We start from the raw sequence: 27,839 nt of genomic DNA, 5'->3' as shown, positions 1-27,839 counted from the left end.
AATTAAATGATTCCCGTCAGTAGATTGCACCTGTTATATTTTCTGAATGTCTTTTGTTCTATGCAAATCAATAAATGTTTAAAAATAGTTATATCTCTGAAAATGGGACACACTGATACTGGTTATATGGTGAGTCTGTTAAACCAAATACTTCTGTAAACTGCATAGTTTATCTCTTAAATATTATATTTGATGGAAGTGATCTTTTTTTCTTTTACTATTTTTTCATATATACATATGGAGACAGCTTGATATAGAAACTAAGTATCTGAACTTGAAAATCCCAAACTAAAGATTTTGTGCGATTCATGATACAGAATGCTGTTCTGCCTGGAATGTTAGATGTCCATGTTTAGAGAAATCGTGTGTGTGTGTGTTTGTGTGTGTGTGTTGAAGCTCATATACATAAATATATATATACACACACATATCTTTTGCTACTATACATTGATCAGAATATAAGGGTAACAGGAAGAAGACATACCTAGCAGTGTCAGGACACAAGCCAATATTGCTATCAGAGCTCCAGTGCTAAGTCCTGCAGGCAAGATATATGCTTCTGCATTGCATGTCTGAGCAATACCATCTGCATCACAATCACAGACTCTGATGGTGAGGGTATTAGTGCTACTAAGTGAAGGTGATCCACTGTCCACAATGAATATTGGCAAGTAGAAAACAGACTGTTCCTGTCTTCGGAACCCATTTCTTCTGGTTAATACTGTTGCAGTGTTATCTAGGTAAAGGAATAAAAAGATAAATATAAAATACATGACATTTCTAAAACAAAATTTTAAATAATACAGTCTTTTGCTTAAAAGACTTCATAAACACATTTATGGTATTTCAACAAGCTCACCTTTCCTGGTCATATATTTTTGAAGCTGTAGAGATAGAATCAGCTGAGAAATTATACCAAACTACAGGAAAAGATTTTTCTTTTCTATGAAAGACTGTTCCAGAATTGTAACTGCAGAGGTTTATTTCGTTTTACTTAAGATCGCAGTTGCACACTCTTGATAGGTAGTTGAAGATGAGATTGTTATAAAAAAGAAAAAATTACCCTTCAGTGATCAGATTAAGAATCTGCATACCTGTTTCAGGTCTAATTTCCATGGATCTATTTCAATTATTTACAGACATAGATAGCATATTAGCGGAAGGGATTAACATATTAATAGGAGAATAAGTTCTGAAGACCAATAAAATATTTTTTTAATGTAAAAAAAAATCCAGTTGGTGCACAAATACAGGTAATTGCACATGTAAAAAAGACATGCACTTGTTTTCAGACTCATAAGAGAGTCAAGATGACTAATATAATCAGTCTGAAATGTGTGATTCAACACTGCTGTGACTTGTGTGATTAGAAAGTCCATGTGTTCCAGAAAATATGTGCAAAACTCACTGTGTTCAATACAGGTTGACAGCTCCTGAGAGGTAGGGAGTTACATCTCCTAGAATGTATAGAAAAGGTCGGTCGGTTGATCTGTCTGTCTATCTATTTATCTATCTATTTATCGACAGGTATATCAATAGCCCTGTAAAGTTATCTTACTGTGTCATCTATTATGACTGATCTGGTAAAATATGCAAACACTTCTTCATATAGAATCATATGAGATATGCATATAATTAATTATCATTGAAAGAGGCAACTGCTGCTGCAACCTGTAATTCCACTGACTTTACTGGTGTTGCCAAAGCACATTATTAGTTTTTTCTCATGTTAAGTTCTCTGGAAGAGGATCTGCCTTTTCATTAAATAGTTCACAGTTTTTCTAACAATAGAAGACTTCTGAATAGAGTCTTATTCTAATGCATTTTTATTGTTTTGATCATTATTACTATTACAGTCCTTAGTTTTGACCTGCAAGGTGCTCATATGAAGAAAATCGAGCATGTCAGTAACTATACACAGGGTAAGGCAATAACTAGCTGTGTGAGAGAACTTTATAAGGTCACATGTTATACATAGTGAATGTTGTTCAAAGTCTGTCTGTAAAAACAGCATCCTTTAGTCCACCATATGTCTGTTTTTCTTGCTTTATTAATAAGGATGACTTTGTAGCTCTAGTTTAGTACTGATCCATAAAAGTGCAATGCAGGAGTAACATAGTGTGTATTCAGTTTTATTTGCTACAACTAATAGCTAAACTGACTGATACATGCCCAGCTGCCATATTATGCAGTGCAGCTAATGAGAACACTAATTAGAAGCATGTTCTCAGACATTTTAACTAATAGAAACGTGATGTCAATGGGAGTCTGCATAAGTCTTTGGGGAAATAGTCATAAGAAGTCTGTGTAAATATCATAGGCAGCTTCCATTATCAACAGCATTCTTCAACAGGTGGTGTACTGTCTGGAAAGATGTATTTACCATGCACTTATTTTTTATTCCCTGACTTATAGTAATAAAACATGAATCCCTGGACGTTTTTCAGTCCCTGCCCCAAGGTAAAATCTTATTTAGATAAAGCCTATAAATACAAAGAAAAAAATGTGAGAAGCATGATTTCTGGGGAAAAAAAAAAAAATAATAATAAAAGAAAGATTTGAAGCTGCTCTGCTTAGCTCAAGGCTTTAAATGATTCAAACAGCAGTTTAATTCCCTTGACAAATAATCTGTAGATAAAATTATTTCTGAAGCTCACTGTAGTTTAGTTTATGTCCTTACCAGAATAGAAGTTTGCATAGGTCATAATCAGCACAACACATTCAAAATGAAAGGTGTTAGTGGTGAATATTTACTCAAACAAAATGTCCTCACCTTTGTTGTCCTGCAGGGTAAAATTGTGGTTATTTGCTGCCTCTGCTGTTAAACTGAAGTAGAACTGATGGCCATTTGGTGGGTCATCTTTATCAATTGCACTGATTTTTTGGATCACCTGTTTTGAGATACATGGGGGTTTCATTATTTGAAATGGTAAGAAGCATAAATACATGTACATTGTATAACCTATGAAAGTATCAACCCTCCCTTGAGTCCTGTTCATATTGCATTTTGGTTTTCTAATTTCCTAAACCTGTAACAGGCACTATTAAAACTAAAATTTTACTCAGCTCTTTACTTCCCTTTACCAACCTTATTGGCCAAAAGCAATGACCTGCAGGGCCTGTGAGAAAGTTAGGTCCTGTCATTCACCCGAGCTTGGAATATGAACTACATAACAGTGGAAGAACTGTATCTTCTGGATGCCCTTTATGTAGTTATCAGTGGCTGCAAGCAATATAAACTTTCACAAGGAGATTATTATGCTTTTGAGCATTTTAATATACGTTTCTGTTTTGGGTTTTGGTTGGGTTTTTCTTAATACCATGACAAATAAAAAGCCAAGTCATAAGTATACTAATATTTTCTGTGATTTCTTTTTATTATTATCATCATTATTTTTTCCAGTTTTATTTTCTAAAACTCTGTCAAAATCTGCCTCTATAAAAAAGTGTCACTTGCTGAAAATTCATAAAACATGAATATGCAGAACTAACTCTTCTGACTAGCTCACAGGAAAACAAACAGGTACTCCAATAACGGCATGCATATTCTATGTTTCACATGAATATAAACTAATAATCACAGTGTTTTCCATTAAGGATTTAAATTATGCTGTGATTTTGAAATGTGCAATAATCAACACCTGCCACAGGAAGGACAATAGTCTGGGAGAAAACACAGAAGTGTAAAGTTGCCCAGGGAATATTTGGGATCTATGTTGGTGAAGCATCTACTAGTTTTCTGGGAGAGAGAAGAGAAAATTAGATTTTTTTTTTTTCTCTGAGGTTTTACAAAGTAGAGAGGAAAAGTCCAAATATGAGAGACACCAAGGATGAACAACATCAGATACATTTAGTTGAGTCTGGGACTACTTGAAAGACATTTAAGGAGTTAAAAACACTGGAGAATATGGTAGGAAAACATCCCCCTTGAGAAATTGTGGCCTTATGGTCCATACATCCTAAGGGAAATAAAAGTGCATACTTGTTTTAGGCATGGTAGGACTTTAGTCTCAGAATAACTTCTGTGTTATGATTTCTCACTTCCCAGAAAAATTAGGAGGCAGTATGAATTCTTAATATTATTCAAAATGAAGTGAGTTTAGAAAAATGCGTCAGTTAAATCGGTAAGAAAGACAGAGCTTCAACAAGTAATTTTTATACCTGAGTCTTTCTCTTCAGAGTTATGGTGAAGATGTTAGGGCTTGATTAGTGTTTCCTTGTATTCCACAACAAACATAATTTTTACTGCCATAAGATGATTATATTTGATCTTAAAGCCAGCAGACTTTCATAAGGAATTGCTTCCTATCTGAAAAAAAAAATATAAAAACCTAACAAGTCATACCTGACCAGGTTGAGCATTTTCACAGACAGTTGTCTCGTACTCCATGGCAAACTCGGGAGCATTGTCATTGATGTCAAGGATAGTGATGGCTACATAACCTCTCCCAATCTGTGCTGGATTTTCTATAGGAAAATAAGCCAACAAAAGAATCAAAATCCTTGGAAGTTATTCTTTGGGTCAGTACATTTTCCATTTTCATTCTTTTGCATATGCATGTCAAATCAATTACAAACTCTACTAGAAAGACAAAGTAAGGTCTTGGCTTGATCTTCTAGACCTAGTGGAAACAAAGTTTAATTGAAGCAGCTGGAAAACATAAACAAAGATTTGACTCTCAGGGATAAACTGAAAATCTAACTCATTAATCACAGCACTGAATCACATCATATGTAAGAGCAAGATGATGTAAAACCATTGCCAAGGGGTATAGCTAGCCAGAACAGCACTTTCTATTTCAGGAATAGCATGGTTATTATGGGTTAAATATATTTTTGTTGCAATTCAGATTGATCAGGCTATTAAGAAGTTAAAATCAGAATTCCATCAGTTATGTATAACAGAAGAAAGAGGAAGCTGTATTTCCAAGCAAGTCCCAAATTATTTAAAGTGCACAAACCTAAGTATTTTAACACTGTCATTAAAATATTAAACACCTTAAATATGAATCACATTCTTAAACTGGTGCAGATCTCTAGACAAAATATTAATCTGTTCTGGGTCCAGTGTCATAATTTAATCTTAAACAGTAGATATTTTTTGACAAATCATAAAAGACATTAGTGTGTGCTATATTATTTTGCTAGATAACACTTCTGGTTTAGATCAAGGAAATGAGAAATTACATTATTTTTTTTACCGCAAGTGATGACATTAGTGATGGAACAAGGCAGAATAAAAAACTCTACAAACCTTCAAATGCATATCTATCTTTTTATAGGGTATTGAAACCACATTTCAGTAAATATTCTAAGTACTTAAAGCAATACATCCAAATGTAGATCACTTGGTTTGGTTTGGGTTTTTTATTCCACATGTGAAATACTAGAGGAGTAATCAGTTTTGATACCAGCTTTTTTCTCTGCTGATCTAAGCTTATGAAAACCAAACCAGTCGTGAATATATAATAAAACATTGTAGGATATTATCTGTGCTCCTAGATTCTTACTTGTGTCAGGTATACCCCTTATCTACCTTGTCAGTTTTGTTACTACCCAGGAAAAATTTTGGTTTCCAATCTGGCCTCCTAGACAAAAACTCTACTCCTGACAATACAAGATAAATTAATACAGACAATAAATGATAAACATTAGTTTTCACATTAAACATTAAATTATCTTAATTGAAAACAAGAAGTGAAGATTTTGAAAACAGCAGCCCAGAGAACTGATAACTCTTTTATTCTCACAGCGCAACAGAGCAGTAATAAGGATAAAATTTGAAGAAATAAATCCTTCAGACATAAAGGCAAATATATATATTTTTTCACAGAATGTATTCAGAGCTTTAGGTTTAAACTTGCATTAACAGAATTTTTGTTGTAGGTGCCTGAAGTGCTCAAATCTTCAACACCTTTTATCTTACACCAGAAAAGATACCAAGTACAAAATATCCTTAGAGTCAGGAAGCTGAAACCACAGAAGCATTCACATCCCCTTTCCTTCATAGTTTTAAGAATGCTGTGGTTGACCAACAGCAATCAACTCTAAGTGAGTGCCATCACTAAGATGAGCTAACTGCTCTCATCTATACTCTGTATCACTTTTCCTCTAATGATACTTCAGTTGAGACTGCTGACTTAGCATATTTCATCTTCCTTTGTACTTGTTTTTCAGAAGTCAAAAGACTACGCAGGGTGTGAGGCAAAGGAAGAAGCAAATACTTAATCTGTTGTATTTCTTAAGTTTTATCACATCGATGTCTTTTGCATTGAGGAAAAAGATATTTTTAATCTTCTATGGTTTGAAACTGTCATGATTTCTCTCAATGCAGCTGATCACAGCCAAGCTGAAGTTTTACACATAAACAGACTATAAAATCTTTAAATTGTTACTTACGACTCTCCATAGCCAAAACTGTGATATTATGAACAGCATTAGTTTCCCTGTCCAAAGATTTGGCAGTTGTAATGACTCCACTGTTGGCATCAATATTGAAATACCTCTCCAGGTCTGTGTTTCTATCTATCGAGTACCTAGGTGAAGAATGAAAGAAAACTTTTGATTCATGTTCAGTTACAGCTTGTGAAAAAGTTTAATTGATTTCTCATTAGAGAGCTCCTTTTTCCACTCTTTCCCCATTTTGAACTTTGTTTTGTCCAGTTTCTCTGGGGTGTTGAGAGCAGCAAAGCTGTATGCAGAGGTGAATGTTACACAGTGACCTGGGCTGACAGTGGTAGGCTCTGTTCCCACAGCATCCTCTTAAGTGAAGTTATAGTTATTCCCCTCTCTTTCCTTTCTTCCTCTCTGCTGTAAGGCAAACTAATTTATTCATGGAATAGCATTCTCCTGAACCCCAGCTAAGGAGAAGGTGAGTTGGAAGTTTGCTACATGGTTGTACCAGCCTAGCACTGCTCCCACGGGGGCTGGCAGTTTGAGCACAGAGCTTTCTATCATCAGCAGAAGAGCCCCTGAGTCACCCAGAGCTCCAGGGTCAGGGAAAAAAAAAGAAAGATGATGCAGAGTAGGTCAAGGGATTGCATGTCATCACTGTCAGCTCCTGGTGCTTTACTGTCGTTAGACAAACATAGGCTCATGCCCTTAACTCTTTGGCTTAACATATCTTTTACTTCCAAATTTGTTTTAGGAAGGGGAAATGAGCTCCTTAGCAAACAAAAAATAGCATAAGGGAAAAGGTCAAAATGCCTGTGAGTGTTTTGCTTATAATCCTTTTGAGAGAAAGGGACAGTTGCTTAGGCAGATTTACAGCTGGAATATTCTTGACATTCGATTTAATATTGGGTCAGATTCTTGCACTCTCATTTAGATCAAATATGTACTCCAGAGCACTTCCCTACACTCAGGATGAATTAAAGTGTCTGAATCAGACTGATTCATTTCAAATCATTACAATTACAAATTGTAATTGTACAATTGATCATTACAAATACTGTCACACTGATGATACATTAGATTATTGATAAAAAGTTTACCAAATCCTTTAAACAACATGGCAGGAAATAATTATGGAAGATAGTTAAACAACAGGACTTTCCAGGTATACTGATCTTATGACTTAGATCCCAGGTATGGTGATCTAATGATCACTATTTGATTTTTCTGTGTTGTAATATAACAGCTTCTACTTTGTTGTATTATTGTGTTTTTATCTACCCCTCTTGGCTGCAAAATCTTAGAGCAGACACTTGTTACATAATTAGAATTGTTTTACCGCATTATGTCACAGTGAGAGGGAAACCAGAGTAAAGAGTTGTAACAACAATAACAGCAGTTTTCATGGATTAAGGAGCTCTCTCTCTTCTATTTTTCCCTCATGTTATGTTAACTGTAGTTCATTTTTTACTTTATTTCATGCCAGCACTATTATTTATTTGTTCAGCAGTGTTCTTCAGCTGTTTTGAGGCTGGCAGGTTTCCCCATGAGACTATGCTTGTCATCTCTGCTATGTAGTCAATCTTGGCAGGCCCTGTAGCTGGGAGTCAATCTCCTGCCAACCCTTAGATCTCCAATTATTAACACTATCACTACACAATTTGAAGAGCCAAAGACCTTTCTTTAAAATATAGTAAGAAATTAAGAAGGAAAGAAGGGGGAGAGGTGAGAAAGAAAAAGGAAAAGAAAGCAAGAAAACAATAAAAGGGAAGGGAAGGGAAGGGAAGGGAAATGGGGAAGGGAAATGGGGAAGAAGTGAAGAAGGGAAGGGAGGAAGAAGAAGAAAAGGAAAGAAAGGAAGTGTGGAAAAAGGAAAGAAAGGAAAGGAAGGAGTGAAGAGGGAGGGAGGGAGGGAGGGAGGGAAAGCAAACAAGTTCTATAAATTGGATGACAGATTCTTATGAAGCAAGAAGAAAAATTACTTTTATGCATAGGAAACAAGTTGTTTCCCTTATCTTATTTACAAGTGTATGCATATTCATATTCTAAAAAATATTTATAAATATTTTTAATCTTTTAATTCCTTTCAGCCATTAATACTTGAAAATCTTTGAGCTGCAGGAGTTTTAAATCCCTTATTTAACCTAGTTCAAACATCAGTAGTTCTCTGGTCCATATGAAATAACCTCTTATTTTCAAAATATTTATTACTTCCCCCCCCAGTATTGTTAAAGTTTTAATTGTGACTGATCTTGTAGTTTCAACATTATCTGAATTGTAAGCAAACTAATTTTTAATCAATATAAATATAAACCACTGTTTGGAATTTGGAATAGTTATTTACAGATTAATAATTTAAACTTCTTAAATAGATCATGGAAAGTATTATGCATTAATCCTCCTCAATACATTACAATTTTAGGTGAATCTGTCTCTGATGTATATCATAGCAAATGCAGGACAGCTTTAAATTACATGCTCTGTGAGTATCCCCAACAATGTACATAACAGGTTCGTAAATGTATAGATAAACCCTCACTAAGTTTCTTTTTTTTTCCCTCTCGGATTCCAAACAACTTCGAAGCAGAAATCTTCAGGATGTTAGCTGAGCTGGTGATCTAACTACATTTTATGCTGGAATTGTAAAAATTAACCACATCAAGGCCAATAACTCATCCTTATGTTTACACAGGAGTCAAAAGCATTCTGAGCATGGAGAATTCATTTATGGAACTGGATTTAATCCTACCCTACATGATTCTGCTAAACCAGACATTATACACCAGATGCTAACATCAGTGCCAGAAAACACTGCCACAGCAATGAAAGAGCTCAGCAAAGATAAATTTCACAAGGAAACCCATGCCAACCATCCATCTAGGACTTGTTTATACATTATAGGAATCATCTATTTTGAATATGTTGCAACTATAATGAAAGAGAGAGAGAGAACATTTATGTCACCTCTAGGAGTGAAACATATGCTTTATTTTTACAACTTAGGACTGCTGCTTTAGAAATTACAGAACTACACTAAGGTCCCAAGTTAATCTTCAATGCATGCAAGTAAAAATTTAACATCATCAAAAAATGTGACATCGAAACAAGTTTTGTACCTGTAAAATTCTTTTCTATCTATGCCCTAAATGAAAAACAATAACAAATGAAACTTAGTACTAACTTTTAATTATGTGTTCCTCCTCCTGCAGATGTTTAAGTTCACAAAATTCCTGAGTCAGAAGTATTACCCTCTAGATCCTTTGTGTGTTCCTTTTACAATTAATATTACTGCTCTGTATAAGAAAAGTAACAAGTAACTCTGGTTTTAACCAGTCTTGTTACTGGTTTAACCTAGGTGGGGAGCCTTTATCATTGAGATTTGACCTTTGTTAGGTGTTGGAAGCATGAAAAAAGCAAACCAGTGAAAAATCTGTAAAATGCAGATTTCCTTGACACATGGTACCCAGAACAAACACAGGACAGGATGGAGATCCAGTGATTTGTGTTTGTCATGGCGTCAAGGAGGAACGCAAAGCGAGGTGTAGGCCGCGCGGTCTCATTCTTTCACTTATCTCAAGGACAGATTTATCTCCTGTTCTACCCCTTTCTTTCAAGGGATAATTATTGCAGTAGCCAGCCAGCCTTGTTTTTCATCCTCCCTCTTTTTCCCACAAAAACCAGCTGCTGCCTTCGAACCAAGGAATGTGCTGTGTCATTTCTCAAAAGAAAATGGCTTGACTACAGTCCCACCCCCCCCCCCCATACATATTAAGATAAATACTACCCCAAGCTTGTACCTAACTTGGAGGGACGATAAACTGACACCAAATAAGCCCAGATCGACAGGTTTGTGCTCCTTGCCCCACACCCAACACCCCCTGCCACCCCACCACCACCCCCCGAAGGGATGCTTTTTGTTAAGATTTGAGCCCTCAACTACACAGAATGATTACCTGGGAATTAAGTGGGTGTGACTGCAATAATTTTTCTTTTGTGTAGTGCTATAGAGCCAACCTGTAGTTGGTGAATTTATTGTTGGCAATCTCAAAGAATCTGTGGATGTTGCATAAAAATAAAGCATAGTATTTGTGAACCTGACTGCTTCCCTTGAATGCAACCAGACCTACAGCAAATGGGCTGTTCGTGCATCTGGTGTCAGGCCTGTAGTGCATAATCGGCATACCTATTAATAGGCATACCTATTAAGAGATAAGTCCAGCTGCCCCTCGCCCCTCTAATCTCTGAGGACCAGCTAGAACGCAAGGGGATTCATCTCTTACCAAATTAATTCCCCCCTTAAATGCAACAACCTCAGATACATGAAGGCATAAGTTCAAGACTTTTTGTTTTCTTACGGGTTTTTTTATGATCCTGGGCATTGGATTGTGAAAGACTTGAAGGTTCTTCACACACTGAAGAAAAAGGAAGAGACCCTTGACAGTTTTCATGCATCTCTAGTGCTCATATCTTCTCATTTGAATGGAAGATATTTGTCTGCAGCAGAGTTTACAAAAGCCAAAAGATTATTGCCTTTAACCATCTTGATTAGGACAGGATGTGTCTTGTTCTACCCATTTCTCTCATGTAAAGATTTTTTTCTAATTTTTTGATTTTTCCGTGGGACCTCAGGTCTGGTTTGCCGTGCAAGAGTCTATATGCTATTACATTCTTGTACATAGCACATGCATGATATGAATCATTATGCGCACAGAGACACACATATATATTTTGTATATATTTTTTGGTCCTGGTTGATTTAAGAGAACATAACTTGTTGTAGATAATAATAGACTTTTCCTAAACTTAGAGAGAAATAAATATGAATATTATGTGAGAGGTTTTTTCTTTGAAATCACGAAAAGACATCTTCTTCACTTTACAGAGATTGAATTATATTACTTTTTTCAAAGTTTCTGCAGTTCAGAAGTATAAAAGTCAAAATATGCAAACCCCTAGAACACCTCAATCTCCCTCTTCAAGGAAAAAACCTAATTGCTTTCAGTGTAACCAAAAACCCTCCCACAACAAAATGAATAATTTCAATATAAATGCTAAATAAATAAACAATTAAGAGATCTTATCATTACCTGACAGGACTACTTGAGGCATCAGGATCATGGGCCGCTACAGTTCCAATGATTGTGCCGACCTTTGCTGCTTCAGACACCACCATGGAGTACAAACGTGAAGTAAACACAGGTGGTTCATCAACATCTTCTACGATGATCTTCACTGTTGTCATATCACTGAAGGGTCCCAGACTCAAGAAACGAGGGTCAACATGCATATTGGCTGCTTCTATCCTCAGGGTATAGCTTGTTTTAGCTTCAAAATCCAGCTCCTATACAGGTAAAGTTATTTGGAAATTTCATTACCCAGTGATGTTGCTGTAAAACTGTTTCACTTAAAACTGTCAGTAAGTACAAAATGAACTTCCCAAATTGTATCCAACCAGCACTTTTGATTGGCAGTGCATAGTTGATGGCTCATTTTTTAGCTTTCTCAAAACACTATTCACAGTGTCTTGCTAGTGAATATTCCCCAATGACTTTAACAATAAAGGTAGTTCTACCCTGTGAATGAAAGAATTCTCTGAGTTAATGGAAAATCTTTCTGTGACTTCTGTGAAGACAAAATTCTCTCCCATTGTTTCATCATTGTGAATGAATACTTTTTTTTTTCTTACTCATATTTTATCTAAGGTAATGTCAGGTACAATTTTCCATACTACCCAGACATAAGAACTCAAATATATTTCACTGGTGAAAACATTTCATTCAGAAAATTGTGGGGTTTGGTTTTTTTTTGCATAACATTGGGATTGACTAATTGATTATTACTTCAAGCTTTGTATAAATTTGTGTAGAAAATGTGGCAATCAGTTAAACTACATTGCTTAGATGACAATATTTTATACTGAAATGCAGTCTGGATATTGTTTTGTTTTGCTTTGCTTATTAAAAAAGTGCATATTAATTTTTCCACTTTCATTCTGCTTTAATTTTCTTTGATGACAGTATAGTTTCTTTTGGAATAAATACTGCATTAGAATTAAAAAATGGGATAACTGTAATCTGGAGGACAGTCCTATGAAGAAAATTATTTTGGAGGCAAAAAGGCATTTTACCTTACAGGCAATTATGGAAAGAAAGCCTCATGTTAATATTAGCACCATTTATCCTATATCTATATTCTTAGGTTGTCAGTTTGCGCCAAGTGCCTGGATAACTGTTCCTTTGCAGTTCCAAGTTAATCTTTAAGGAGAGCAACAGAAGACCCAAGCATTAATAAAACTGCAGTCTTGTTACTCAACTATATTTTCACACTGTAATTCTAACTGTATAAAACAGATTAAAAAAGCTATTCTGCATTTCTGATTCTGAATACAACATAGAGTTTTGAAATGTGCTTGCAACATAATCTGACAACATCTGCAAAACATTCCTGTACTCACTCAGAGGAGCAGCAGAGGTGAAACACATATTTGTTGACCTACAAATGCAAGGGTCTAAGTTCTCCATCCAGTTACAGTAGGAAAAATCCCAAATGAGCATCTTAAAATCAGCTTATGCTGATGTTATAAAACAGCTGTAAACAGTCTAGATTTAAAAATGAAAAATTAATTGCAACACTCAGAAAGGCACTGAACTTCTATAAACCCTGTGTGGCAGCAAAAGACTTCTCCAAACAAGAATACATGTGATCCTCATGTTAAGCAAGTGCTTACTTCTTACACTGAATCAGAGCTGTAGCATCTCCAAACCAGATATGGGAGCTCCCCAAACCAGATATGCCATAAAAGAGAAATTGTCTGAATACTGGTCATTATACTGGATACAACTGGTCAGTATTTATTGCTTAAAGCATGTTTGTTTTAGTTAAATTTTTGTTTTATATTTGAAGTACAATATGTGTGCTATGAATCAAACCTCACAGCCATAATGCAAATGTAATGTAGTGTTAGGGTGATGAAAAATCTCTCAGAACTCTATAGTGATAACAATTAAGCAACTGATATAAGCAGCAAGGTTAAGAAGAAGACAACCAAGCACACAAATATCTTAAGACTTCTCATTTTCCAATAAAAATATCATATTAACTAAAGAAATGATAACCTGAAGAATGTCAAAGACAAAAGGCTGAGATTTATTGTGCTAAAAAAAAAAAAAAAAAAAAAGAAAAAAAGTGAGCCTTTAGCAAACAGCATATTTTCAGTAAAAATGTACAAAAATATGTAGCAGAGAAGGGAACGATAATTCATTCTTATTAATCAGTGATATCTGTTGAAATTGAATTACTGAGATTACAGCAGTACTTAACCAAACACATGGAAATATGTCATGAGACTGCAGACAAGATAGCTTCTTATGATATGCTAATATCAACACCACAGTCATATCTAAGAAAAAAATATGAAAAATATGATTTAATAGAGAAAGTGCATAGAGCACAATATATGTAATTGGACAAATTATATGTTTTAATTTGAACAGACTAAGCACAATAATGAAGAAATACTATTTAAATTCTTTTTTAAGACATTCCCATGTTTCTATACTGATTAAAGAAGACTAAAGGAGAACTTTAATAATTGAAATCATAAAAATGTGTTTTCCATGTGAATGTTTATCACAAGGGCTGACACGCAATTTAAAATCATTATATTTCATTCCTGTAGTGTAAAAAGAGATAATTCTCATTTTGACTGGATTACAGGAGAGTTAGAGTAGTAAGGAACACATAAAACCCACATCCATTAAAAAGGTATTTCCTCATAGAGAAGGATGCAAAACTAATGATGGTGTAGACGCATATTCTAAACAGTCTTGCTTACTAAGAGCACGTTTCACCTTCCCTAACTTAGCCATGTACATCTGAGAAAATCACCATATGGTGCTTACTGTGAGTTTGGCAAAATTCTTCTAGGGAAGAAATCAGTTGGTCTACTTATAAATGCCTGTTTTTCACCAGCCACTAGTAAGGGAGTCTCAATATCTGGAAGAAGTAAACATCTGCTTTCAGCAATAAGAATCCTGCTCCACGATTCCCTCAGATATCTTCTGGTACCCAACGCTGCTGATAGTTTCCAAAAGATATAAGGGTCCTTTTTAATGAAAAATAAGTAAATAAATAATCTGATGTGTCTATATATACAGTAGGGAACAGCTGGTGTTTAGAAGAGGGGAAGTATGCATTGGCAAAGGGGTTTTACAACATCAAATGTTATTGTGTTATACAGGGGCAGTTATATTGTATTTTAGTTCTTTGTAGCAGAGTCTGACTCCTGTGGGGTGTGACAGTGTCTACAAAATCTACAGTCATCATTCTCAGTCTGTTTCTTAAAACACACATCCACAGATACTGTGATGAATACACAAGTACCAGGGTTTGAGGCAGAATATAATCTGGGAAGATAAACAAAATCTCTAAAACATGATTAGTATGCAAGAGTTTTTGACCTGGTGGAAATGTTTCAACAATTCATGCATAGTATAATGAAGACATTACATACTACTGACACTAATGAAAGACTGAAAAAGTGAACAGAAAGGATTTCCTGTTTTTGTTTCTTCTTATCTAATTATCACTGTTGTCAGTTATACAGAGAGCATTATTTAACTGGCCTTCAGATCATGCATTCATTATGTCCTGCTATAACAAAAGCACAAGATTCCAGTAATGGAGTACCAGGTCAACAGACTACAAATCACTTCCTTAGTGTTGAAGGTTAAATAGGCAATGAATACTTCAGTCCTTCAGGACAGTGAATAGAGCTTAACAGCTTCATTAATATCTGTTCATTAGCATTACCTGATTAGATCCTGTGCAAGACCCATTCTTTTGGGGGTTTGTGGGGCCTTTTTTTTTTTTTTTTTTTTTTAATTTTTCTTTTAAGGGGTGATACTTTTACCCTGTCTGAGGCAAATTACAAAACAAGTCATCTATATTACAGAGGCTGGATATGAAGTTATCATTCACAGGAAGCCCATTTTTATAATGCTCATTTTTTAATATATGATAACTTTGCAATAATGTACTTTTCAGAGGTGAAAATCCCATATTTAAATCCAGTTAAGTTTTTATATTGAAAACTACCGTACATCAAACAAATGCACATTATCTCTCAAAGAAATCATGGAAGCCTCAAGTTCTTACATTGCAAACTCTAATATAGAGCTGAAAGAAAATTTTCTAGCTAAAAAAAAAAACCAAAACAAAACCCAAAACATGAAATGTTAACAGTAATAAAAAGGGTTTTTGCTAAAAAAAATACATATAAACACCCCATTTTTGTATTTGCAAGTATTACTCTTAGAACAAACTTAGCAGTCAATTTCTGTAAGAAACATAGAAACACTATTTTCACATTTTGCCCTCTAATATTCAAATTGGTTGGTGATATTGATGGCAGGGCCATGTATTGGAGGGAGAAATGAAGGCAAAGAGAGCAAGAACTGTACCATGGAAAATCTTAACGCTCATCACTTGCTACATAAGACATGACAACCCTCTCTCTATAGAGTCTTCAGGCTTTTTTTTTTTTTCACTTAAGTTCACTAAAATCTCTCCGCAGTTTTCAAAATTTCTTCAATCAGATCTCATAACCTTCCAAAAAAAAAAAAAAAATACATTGCAGCCTTTTTTATTATTAAATTACCATTACTACTTTAAGCACCAAGTATTTGATAAAGGTGTAGCTGTATACAGATCATATATTGGGTTTTTATCTTAAGATGTTTGCTAGTAAGCTATAATTATTACTGAAGTCTAACTATAAATTGCAACTTTGTGAATAAAGTGAGATCTGTACTTATATGATGCCTGTTTCAGTACACTATTTTTAGGAATAGTGCTTTGGAAACTAAAAAAATATATGGTCTTGTGTATGTATTTTACTTAGAAAGTGAAGCCAAGTTTTAATTACAATCAGGATTCTGTGAATAGTCAACATGAATTGACTTTGAAATCATACACACATAGGTTTGCATGGACACTTCAGAATTTGTTGTATTAAATGTCTGGATCTTCATTCACTTCCAGAACATTTCTTCAATTCTAAGGTTGCCACTGCAGAGACAAATCCAACACATTTTTTTAAAACTCCAATATATTCAGAAAAATTACACTTTTCTTCCAAACACCCTCACCACTGTGAAATGTAGCTATGCAAATGATCTGAGTCCTTACTAACAGAGCATTGATAGCAGAATGCAAATCACAAATGAAACCACAGAAAGGAATTGATCCTACTCTACAGATGGAAAACTGAGTCACAGAGTGAACCAGGATAAAATTTTCAAATACTTCTAAGAAATATAAATGCCCAATTCCTTTTCAAAAACTGTATAAGACTCTTTTTTTTTTTTTTCCTGAAAAGATCACCTAAGATCAATGTTTTCCTAAATCCTGCTTTAAAGTAATTTACACATCTAATTTAGCTTTACTTGGGAATTCACTACATAGAGTGCGTCTATGGGATGGAGAATAGCCAAACTCTCTCTTTATGTGCAACATCAGAACTCTAGTACAAAGTTTGAGTAGGTGGTATCTTTAGACTGCTCTGTACGAGATAAAAATAGAGCTTTATTCTGTTTCTTTTGACAAGCAAGATCTTTTCATTTATTTATTATCATTATTTAATAAAAGAGAAATTGGGACAAGAAAAAAACCAGGAAGGTTTCCAGGTTTCCACAGTGACTTGAAACTACTAGGCAAGAAATTGTATGGACACAGCAGTTTAGAGGAAAAGACCTTCACTAGTTTTTCCACCACTTTCCCACTGTTCCTGTAAACTGAGAATACTGCTCTGAACTGTATTTATGGGTCCCATTTACCTGTCATTTATACCAGCTTCTGGAAAATAAAGTTTATCTTCTAGCATTTTTCATATCCTATTGCAGGTAGGAAGCAAGAGTATGGCATCCTAAACAACTTACAGACTTTGATATACCATCCTAGATACATGCTGGATAAGATTTTTGCATATGAATTCAGTCAATTCACTTAATGTATTACAGAAGAAGTAGACTTTTTTAGTGCCAATAGTAGATTTTTTAGTGCCAATAACCAAGTAAATGGTTCAATACTGGTTTTAATAGCTCCTGTCATAAGTTGGAATTCTAGCTTTACTGATATCACCAAAAAAATCAGATTTAACCTCTTATTATTTAAGCCACAAATTCATGAACAAAAATTAGTCCTTATCCCAAAGAATATTTTGAAAAGTTGGGGTTGGGTTTTTTTGGGGGTTTTTTTGGTTTTTACTTTTTTTTTTTTTAGAATGAATTTAAGAAACTTACTGGAATACATGAATTTCACATGTCACTCAATCCTGATTCAAACATCCTAACCTGGACAAAATAAAATAAGGTGTCACAAGTATGTGAAAAACCATATAGTAGCAAATTTTATACAGTGGTATGGCATGCATGCTCCTTAGTTGTGCTGCATAAGGTAGTACAAACCTACTCTACTCCTTGGAGGGATAACAACCAAGAGAATAAAAATACAGAGAAAGTATTCTGCCTTTGTTTGATTACATATGGTCAAGGATGTTATTATGAGTTCCAGTCTATTGTCAAAATGTTACCCTGAACTGAGGTTTAGTCTAGTAGCTGACATTAGCCACCAGGCAGCAACAGTACTAACATGTTCAGGAACATGTAACCCCCAGTCCTACCATGGCTATGAAAACTATGAGCAGAACTATTTGAAAAAAAGCACTGTTTTCAAATTGTTTAGAGAAAAAATCATCCTAAATAAACTATGCAAGCCAAAGAGATATCTGGATTTAGCAATGAACAAGAGATATAAATGAGGGAAGAATACACTCCATATTTCAATGAATATCACTGTCAGATTAAAACCACATGTATTTTCTTCTGCTGACTTCGATGTCTTGAATTCTCTGTGACATAGAGTGCAGAGAAGAAATGTGTTCAAATGTGCACGGAAAAAACCCAAATCAAACCAAAAATTAAACATACCTGAATATCATTCATCAATTTTGCCAACTTTCAAATCAATATATGTATTAGTCTATTCCAGTTTACACAAGTAATCTTGGGAAATACCTAGGCATTGAACATTTTTTTCTAAAATCACAATTCTTGGTATCTCTCTTTTTAAAAAAAGATCATTTTCCCTGACTTATATATACAAGTAACTCCAATTTTTGCTGATCCTTGAGCATTTTTTTTTTTTTTCATATTCTAATTGGAGCATACAAAAATCCTGCTTTGCTCACGGAATTCTTAAATCTCACTTCTCTTTTTTTTTTTTTTTTTAATGAAAACTTGGGTTTTTTACTTGAAGCTCCTTATATGTTAAAAAATGTATTAGTTTTTAGTGAGAAAGTCAACTTTTCAAATTGTCTCAAAACAGTTATTCTTCTAAAAACAGAATGTAAAATAGTTGGTTTGTGTGTGGAACACTGACAACCAGATGCCAAACTTTCTCCAAAACACCCAGCACAAAAATGAACGGAGTGGTGCCTTCAGCTGCTCAAATATACTGGCAGTGATTTTCATGCCCAGCCTGCTGATTTATATGTACGATTGTAGCACAAGTATGCAAAGCTAAAGCATGCATTTGCATTTAGAACCAAAGCTTGCCTTTTCAGAAAACTTTGCCTTGTCATTTTACTGCTTGATGTGTACACAGACATGTCATCTGAGCATATAAATACACACAAGTTTAAAATGATGGGCATACGTTTGAAGGTTGAGCTATTTCTCAATGCCTCAGATGATTTCAGGAGCATGAAAAGGAGAGAGCTAATTGCACTTGGAGGTGTACAGAATGTCACGTGCTGGTTAGCAAAATGTTTGGGCAGATTCCAGGCTACAGACTTCATTTCTTCCCTGATTCCTTTCTAAGAAGCACACATTATCATGCAGGGGTAACCTCTGCCCAACTCCACAGTGATCTGGCAGCTAAGGTTCAGTGGCTGAAGCCCATTTAACCTGCATACACTATCATTAATGGTCTTTTATGTACTTGTTCTCCAGAGAAGCACAAGGTACAGTTGCCCGTAACCACTGTGCTTGAGCTCTTCCTTTACTTTCTTCCCTCCTAGCCAATGTTCTCTGCTGGGTTGACAGGGAGGATCTTTCAGCCTTGAACAAGGCATCAAGTTCCCTGGAGTGCAAATGAAGAGTTAAGGGCACCCAGCATGGGGACTCACCTTTGGGTATAACAGGAAAGAAAGTCAGTAACAGTAGGAAAATGAGAGAAAAGTTCTAACACTGCAGACAAAAATGTCTGTTTTCTTATGTGAAATATAGCAGCATTTGATTTAGAAATGATTAGTAAATTGATGCATTTCATCAGGTTTAAAATGTGTAGCCTTTTTAATGTAGACTAATAGCTATTTCATAGAGCACTTCTCAGGATAAATGTTTGGTACTGAAAAGTCCAGTTCAGCTCCCCAGCTAAAGTGATTACAGAAACAATAAATGACAATTATTTGGTCCACTGTGCAACACTGGAATAAGGATATTTCAGGAACAAACAACATGACGACAGAAGCATACTAAAAATTAAAATGAACTCATCAGTTCTCAAATTAGAAGCTGAAGCTCCCGACTGATTCAACATTGATCACTGTGGCACTGATAGATGCTCTCTCTCTCTAGGATATTTCTTCCATATCTTTGCTTAAAAACTTTTTTAAGCAAACTGAAGGAGCCTCACTAAATTTGGCTGTTGAACAAAGAGAAAACTAACTTTTCATCACTTGTATTTCAAACGTGCTAAGCAGAAATTAGCACAGTTTGCAAGAAGCTTAAGACGGATGCCTTTGCCTTGAAGAAAGATGATTCACATTACACATATTAGAGCCTGATCTTTCAAGGTTGCTGAACATTCTCCGTTTGCTGTGACATCTACGGATGCTTACCAGCTCTCAGCAGGTGTCCAAGGCATCAGAGAATTAGCCCATTACTTTACAACATTATGCAATATTAAATTATTTCAAAGAAGAAATGTTACTGAAGCTTTATATTGCTTTAGAAAGGATTTGATGCAGCAGAGGAGGAAAAAACCCCAAAACAAACAAAATACCCCACAACTGGTAAGTGAAGTTTGCAGAGATTAAAAACTATATAGGGAAGAAAAATCTGCAATGGAATTATATTAACCACAAACATATCTCCTACTTCAGGAACTTACACATATTCTAAAATATCAAATCATTCCCACATTTTAGGGGGTATTAAAATGTTTAGCAGAGTTAGGGCCATGGATTCAGTATTGTCATTGCTAAGCGTTCACACATTAAGAGTATGAAATTATATGAAAACAGATTCTTCTGTCTAAGGTGCTGAGGTTTTTTTGTTCTCCTCAGAATTTAAATTTTCTTATAAAATATTTCATCACGCTTATTTTTTTAAAAGAATACTCTTTGATATGTGTTTCTGAGGTTTAATATTTTTTATTTAAACATGATTTTTCAATTTTAAAATGTTATTTTTCTATACATATAGAATGTTAAGAAGAAAAAGTATTTCTTTAAATATTTCCATTTATTGGAAATATTTTTAATAATATATTATCTTCTAAAACAACTGTTCTTACTGATACATAGTTTTAACATTAGCAATGTGTGCCTCCTGAATAGAACAATATCAGCCAAAGACAATTAGGTGTTTTGTGGTTTTTTTAAATACATTTGGGAACCATTTTGTATTTTGTATTGGAGCTTACATTTTTACTGTAAGATAGATTTTCACATTTTAATACAAGAAAAAGTGAGATTATATCTTGGACTCCCACCCAAACTTGTATTTTCAGGAGCTTTAAAAAAAAAACACTCATCAAAAGAATACAGCTATTGCCAAAAAAAAAACCACCAGAACTTTCACTATAAGTCATTAAAAAGCTCAAAATCACACACACACATGCATACTGAAGTCAGGATTAAATATGCCAATGGAAAATTTTACAGCAGATAAGGCTCTTAGAAACAAAAGCCCATACTCTCATTACCTGCCCTCATCTTGCACAGATCTAAACAGAATCAGTGAGAAAAATCAGACTTACCTTCTGAATTGTTATGATTCCCTCCTGGGTGTCTTTGTCAACAGAAATTTTGAATACTCCTAAACCATCACCATCTACAATCTTATACTCCATTTCAGCATTAGGTCCCACATCTGCATCTGCAGCTTTTATTCTGGCCACCACAGAAGCCACTGGCAAAGACTCTGGGACATTGTATTGATATGATCCTGTGAAATTTGAAAATTTAATTAATTTGGAGTCCTGTGGGACTGTAGGTTAAAAAAAAAAATTAGACCTCATAAAATCTTCCTTCCTTTAAATCATGTACTTGAATATTTACTTGGTCTAACAGAATATATTCAATTTAAAATAGAATTGGCTTTTTTTTGCTAGATTTTCTTTGTAATGGACTCTAAGTACTGTGGGCATAATTTCTTCCTACGATGAGAGGAGTACAAGGAAAAGATGCAAAACTTAAGTGCAAATCATGAGGTGAATGCCTGCTACAGAGTTCCATTGCAGAAAATATTTTACTTTTTTTTTTTTTTTTCACAAAAGAGGAAAACAAGCAAGTAAGTAAAATAATATCTGTATAAACTCATTCTTTTATAACTGTGTCTTGATTAGGCAGTTTGCAATCTGACTAGAAACTGATATATATTAATTTCTTTAACAGTAAGCACACCATCTGAATTCTTGAAAATTCCAGCTTTTTCATTCAAGTAGAAAATGATATATATGCTGTGGAAAGGGTATCTGAGTGCAGCCTGTAGCCAATAACACCCTCACCTTCAAAAATAACTTCAGTTACTCTATTATTTATTCAAGCAGTTGGTGGCTTGAAATAGATGTATTTTTTATATCATTGGAAGTGAGGCTGGAGTGGACATGAATATATTCTTCACATTATTTTAATTCTACTTAGCAAGGACTTTTTTTTTTTTTTTTTTTTTTTTAAGAAAAAAGCATTCCAGACAGAATGCTATTAATAAACTGAGCTCTTCAGGTTTGTGCGTACACCCATGTACTCCTTTTTTTGGCTAGGAAGAGAGCCACCTTTGTCAAAGAAAGTAAATGGAGGGAAGATGACTTTCCAGATCTTCTGTGATTAATTCCTTAGGAAACACTGTGTGCACAAGAGAAATCCTGCTAAAATGTCAAAGGAATATGAAGGACTAAGAGTCAAGTTACAGAACAATGTATCCTGAAGTCCAACTGGCAAGAGATAAATAACTATTAATGTGTATCTTTGTTATCTTTAACATGCACCTGCTGTACATCATTTTAACTCATCTGAAACATATTAGGTAAAGACAAAACATTCTTCCAATGTAGTAATAACAATAGTAATAATAATTCACCTTGTTTTCAGTGATTCTCTTAAGTACTTAACTTAATCTCTTAAGTACTTAAGTACTTAACATGGAAGCTGAGTGCTTTTACTCTTTGTTTAGAAATAGCATGATGTGTAAATAAAATATCAATGTTTAGAAATAATATTACAAATCATATTTTTACAAAATAACCTACTTCGTGGGAAGCGGGGTGGATTGTCATTAACATCAGTCAGAGTGACAGTTACAGATGTTGTCCCTGATAATCCACCATTCTGTCCAACCATGTCCTTTGCTTGAATAACTAGTAGGTATTGGTCCTTGGCTTCTCTATCCATATTTGGAAGGGCAGTCTTGATAATACCTGCAGCAAGACAAGATATGTCAATGCTTGCACAAACAGATGTGTTACCATGAATGCTGAGCCTGCCTTTAAATGGTAGTAGCAGATCAATGATTGCAACAAGAGAGGAAGTAATTAACTTCAACACTAATGTCACGGTTTTTGACTAGGAGCTGAACTGACATAATGCAAACTTATTTTAAGTAGTCACCAAAACCCACCAATTTTTATTTAGTACTAGATTTGTTGGGTAATGCCATCCATGACTGTTCTTTCTGAATATCTTCTCCCCGAACTACAGACTTCATAATATCTTGAGTAACACTCCCTTCCCTGGATGATATGATCTGTGTTTGATTTCCCATTCTTTTAGAGCTAGGAAGAACAGAATATTCTTTAAGATTCCAAGGTCAATATTAATTTCACAATGTCTTGAACAGTCATTCACTTCATTAACTCTTACTAATATTGATATCAGCCCATATTCTGTATGTGTAAGAAATTACCTTATTTTACCATATATTTCCCTTTAAAATACCCAATCCTAAAGCATTAGTGTAATTAAGGGAATTTTGATTTTTTAATGAAAATTCTGTAATATCTGAAGTAGTTTTTGTTATCCATTTGGTAATCTGCATACAATTTATAATGAACTGATTTGAAAGGAAAAGCACAAGAAAGCTCCACGTTTCATCCTTTCAGTTCTGTTGATACAGATCAAAAAATAAATATGCCTTCTCAAAACGTGATGACTTTATGAATATTTCATGTTCAGTACACAGTACAGCCGCTAACTCTGATTTCCAGAGAGGCAGCCATTTACTCCACCAGCACTTAGTGTCAGCAGCATAGGAAACATAAACAAACTAAATAAAGGAGAGGCACATTGGGACACATATCTCTTCATCTGGTATTTGTTGAATGTTTAGTTAGAATTTTATTTCCTTCTTCCCTTATGAATGCAGGACTTGCCGTTAATAATTTCTGGGTTGAAACATTTATTTCACAAACAGACTTTCTGGCACTATGTCACCTGTTTTACAAAACATGTTAGAATACAATTACTATACAATTCCATAATGTTATTGTTTCTATATCGCTTTTTCTGGCCTGCTTGTTTTTCTATCATAGTTAAATTGCCAAACAACATTACCCAATCATTTGGAAGCTAATTATCATGCGTACAGGAAATCTGAGTATCACATCAAAGTGAAAATGTATGCAAACATTTCAGACTGAATCCTTAAAGATTTTGATTTAGCAAAAACTACCATATTATTGTTCAAGGGCTGTCTGCAGTCATTATGACAATATATATTGTGCATACATATACATGAAGAGGGAGAGAGAAGGGGAAAATCATTGTAAAGCACACTCATTGAGGGGAAAAAGAAAGTTCTATATATCCTTGCTGAGGATGGACCTGTTGCAATATGAAGGTAATTAGAGTACTTATTTCTGCAAATTTAGATGTTCTTAGAGTGTGACCTTTTGGTCATGTCATTGGGTTTCAGGTCTGATTCACATCACAGATTGTTTATGATAAATAGGGTAAATAGTCTGTTTTTCTTTTGTTTCAACTTGTCCATCTCTGAAAAGAAAATTGTAATTCTTCTCCATGTTGGTGTAAGTGAAGGCTCAGACACCAAATTAAACTGAGCAGAGCAGGAACTTATTTTCCCTCTCTATGAAAGGATACAATACAACGGGTAATGTTTATTGAATTTACAGAGGATTAAAAGTTGAGTCTTGTGGCTTAAAATATTCACAAAATTTCATAGAAATTGTAAAAAAAGATTCCACCAGTAATTTGTTTTGAAAGTGGCAGCAAAACATTACACCAGATAACGATAGGAAGCACAGTGCTTTCTTCTTCAAATTAATAAAGGAAAGATATATTTTCCACAAAAAATCTTAAGTTTAAAAAGTAAAATTGGGAGGTGACCATGCTGTAAATCTATACTTTAGAAAATCTTGCAATGTGACATTTAGACATTTCTAAAACAAACACCTGCAAAAAAAAAATTGTTCACAGCATCCTGAAATTATCCTTGATCAGAAAGACAACAGGCAGCAGACCAGCAAACTGGCAGATTGACAAGAAGATAAAAATTCCTATTCCAGCAATGTCTGCTTAGTACATCACTCAGATGCATGGTTTTCATAATCTGTTCTGAAGAATAAGAAATTAAAATATCAAGAAAATCCAAATGTATTTAATTAACCAAGAAACCACATTAATAAGTTCCTAGCAAGTTTTAATGCACATTTTCTTTTTTCCTCAGCATTACTGAAGAGAGTTTATGGAAAGTTACCTGTTTTTGGCTCCACAGAAAAGTAAGGTTGTCCTTGCAATATACTGTAAACCACTCGAGCACTGTTACCGTAAGTAGGATCATCTGCATCAGTGGCTGTCACCTGAACCACAGAGGTACCTGCAAAATGTTTAAGATACTATTGTACATAAAAGATCCAAAAATCTTAACTACACTTATTCAGCATGCTGTGCCAATATATATCTGGAACAGTGTAAGGTCGCTTTTTTACAACTGTTCATCATTTCCATGCTGATTCAGCTTAGACTATAGGGTCCTCTTTGTAAACCATTAGTATTGGCTTATACAGAGTTCTGTCTTCCCAAATAGTCTCAGCCTTTGACTTACAGCAGTAAAAACCATCTCACTCAGTTCCCCCTTCCTACCTCTACTTTTGTTTTGTGGAGGGTATGTGAACAATGGTGATGCCTGAAGTATGCTTAAGTATGAAATACAGTAATAGTTTCCCTTTGAAGACAAGTCTGCATACCAAACTTGTAATGAGTAGTTGGATTCAAATATATATACACATACAAGGATTATATATGATGATAACTGTACACATACATATATAAAAAAATATTTTTAGCCTATAAAATTTTTTGCCCTTTTATAAAGAGATGACTGGAGTTTCTCTTTCAGGTCAGAGAAAAACTGGTGAGAACTATTTCTACATTCCTTTAAAAAGTACTAATTTATTTAAAAACTATGAAATACTTTAGTATTAGTCGTGCTAATAATCTGTTGCATAAACATTTCTTGAGCAAGAAATGTTTCTGTTGACAGGAATAAGAAAGTGAAATCTCTAACTGGTTAGCAAGAACAGTATATTTTGTGAGGATCTCACTCTGTATTCAGCTCCTATTCATTACGTTCTCCATGTCAGTTCCCATTTGTTTTGTTCTGTACAACAGCTTCCATGATGTATGCTGAGAGCAGAATAAAACAACACTTGGGAGCCGGGGCTTTAGCCATGGTCACCATCCTTGACAAACAGAAAGGATTGTTTTTTCTCACTGGCAGATTGTCTGGAACATTGAGACCTTCCATTCAACAGTCCATGTAGCAATTTGGCAGATGCCCAGTAAAGGTCTTCAACAGAGGATCAGATACCTTCTTTAATGTATTTAGACACAAGATTAGAGAAAATAATTTGTTAAAGAGAGTGTTCATTTTCTGAATGAACACATTTTTTACACACAAAAATGAGAGCAGCAAATCTAGAAGTCACTCTTTAAGAACAAACTGCAACAGCAAGTATCCAGGGTGAGCTTTGCTTAAGTTTTATACTGGTCAGTTTTATTTGGATTTATTCAAGAAAATCGGCAGAAGGAAGTTCTGAAATTCTTCAGTCCCACATCCACTTTCCTCAGCTTTTCAATTTGCAGTTGGGCATCATAAATGTGTCCTGGGACAAGGCTGAAAGTTTGGAGAGAGAGAGCATAAAGTCCAGCCCTCCATATAACAGTACATACTATAATGGATGGGACCTACCTGAATGAATTCTGGCCAGAAATGATCATCCATATGATAACTTTATTAACCTAAGTTATGGCCTAGCTAACCCACATTCCTGATCTCTGTTCCTGAAGTATCCATGACAAAGTATTATGATTGCAATTCTATTTTAAATGCAATTTTTCTCTTTTGTGGACTGCCTAATATTTTTGGACAGGAAAAAGGTTCTTCTCAACCTGAAATTTCACAGGCAACTATTAAGTAGATGGAAAGTTTAAGAAGAAAATTGGTAGTTAATCCATCAAGCCATTTATCAGTTATAGGACTTAAAATACATCAATTTTCTGTTCACCAGTAACTAAGAGCTTTGCTTCAGTATGTCAAACTGATTTTACAGATTACTCTATAATGTAATTTCATACAGGGTCCTATTTTAAACTTGCCAGAATCTCTCCAGCTTTTGAGTACAAGAGTATCGTAGTGCCTATTTCACATCCTGTGTTCTTTGTGAATGCCAGGTTTACCACATTTACACAGTCCCTAAGCCCTGTCAATGAAGCTTACAATGTCTGCAAATATTTGCAAAAGTGCTTATAAACCTCACACACAGTTATGACTTTGCTCCTCGCTCTTGCCACTTTCAAGGACTCTAGACCACACAAGATCAAAGAAATTACGAGCTCTGCAACGTCAACACAGGTATTTTGGAAATCCTGTAAGCTTAGAAGTGCTTGTTTGCTGTAAAAATCTATTGATGTAGCAAACAAACCCTCTCCATTCTGTGAGATGAATAAAGTCAGTATCTGAATATAATTGTCTTTGTCCTAAAACACAGAGATCCTTTAGAAAAGTTATTTCTTAGGCAGAAATTCTAATGCCATATCTTTCTACACTCATCCCATTTAAGTATAACCACCAGCTAAAACACAGTGATACTTTTCTAGTCACTTTGTGCTAATCAACTTCTCTCAAACCTTATAGGGGAAAGATCTT

At 34.7% G+C, this 27,839-nt stretch overlaps 1 protein-coding gene across 2 annotated transcripts in view; it reads right to left on the bottom strand.

Annotated features, from left to right (window-relative positions):
* The window catches only part of CDH7 (cadherin 7), an 80,794-nt gene that overhangs the window by 8,665 nt on the left and 44,290 nt on the right, over positions 1 to 27,839 (bottom strand). The window contains exons 4-12 of one of the 2 annotated variants that reach the window (XM_074899290.1): positions 25,389 to 25,508; positions 22,927 to 23,094; positions 21,436 to 21,623; positions 11,481 to 11,734; positions 6,400 to 6,536; positions 4,346 to 4,467; positions 2,774 to 2,891; positions 1,409 to 1,457; positions 666 to 736 (exon numbers count right to left, since the gene is read on the bottom strand). In XM_074899290.1, coding sequence (XP_074755391.1) covers positions 1,414 to 1,457; positions 2,774 to 2,891; positions 4,346 to 4,467; positions 6,400 to 6,536; positions 11,481 to 11,734; positions 21,436 to 21,623; positions 22,927 to 23,094; positions 25,389 to 25,508 — 1,151 coding nt within the window. In that variant the 3' untranslated portion in view covers positions 666 to 736; positions 1,409 to 1,413. Of the gene's footprint in view, positions 1 to 484; positions 737 to 1,408; positions 1,458 to 2,773; positions 2,892 to 4,345; positions 4,468 to 6,399; positions 6,537 to 11,480; positions 11,735 to 21,435; positions 21,624 to 22,926; positions 23,095 to 25,388; positions 25,509 to 27,839 lie in introns of those variants that run through there. The other variant, XM_074899289.1, reaches the window with a different exon arrangement.

This window comes from Athene noctua, chromosome 2 (assembly GCF_965140245.1).
Source record: "Athene noctua chromosome 2, bAthNoc1.hap1.1, whole genome shotgun sequence".
NCBI classification, from domain to species: Eukaryota; Metazoa; Chordata; class Aves; order Strigiformes; family Strigidae; genus Athene; species Athene noctua.
The sequence above is the reverse complement of the archived record's forward strand: the minus strand, read 5'-3'. Positions and strand labels throughout refer to the sequence as shown.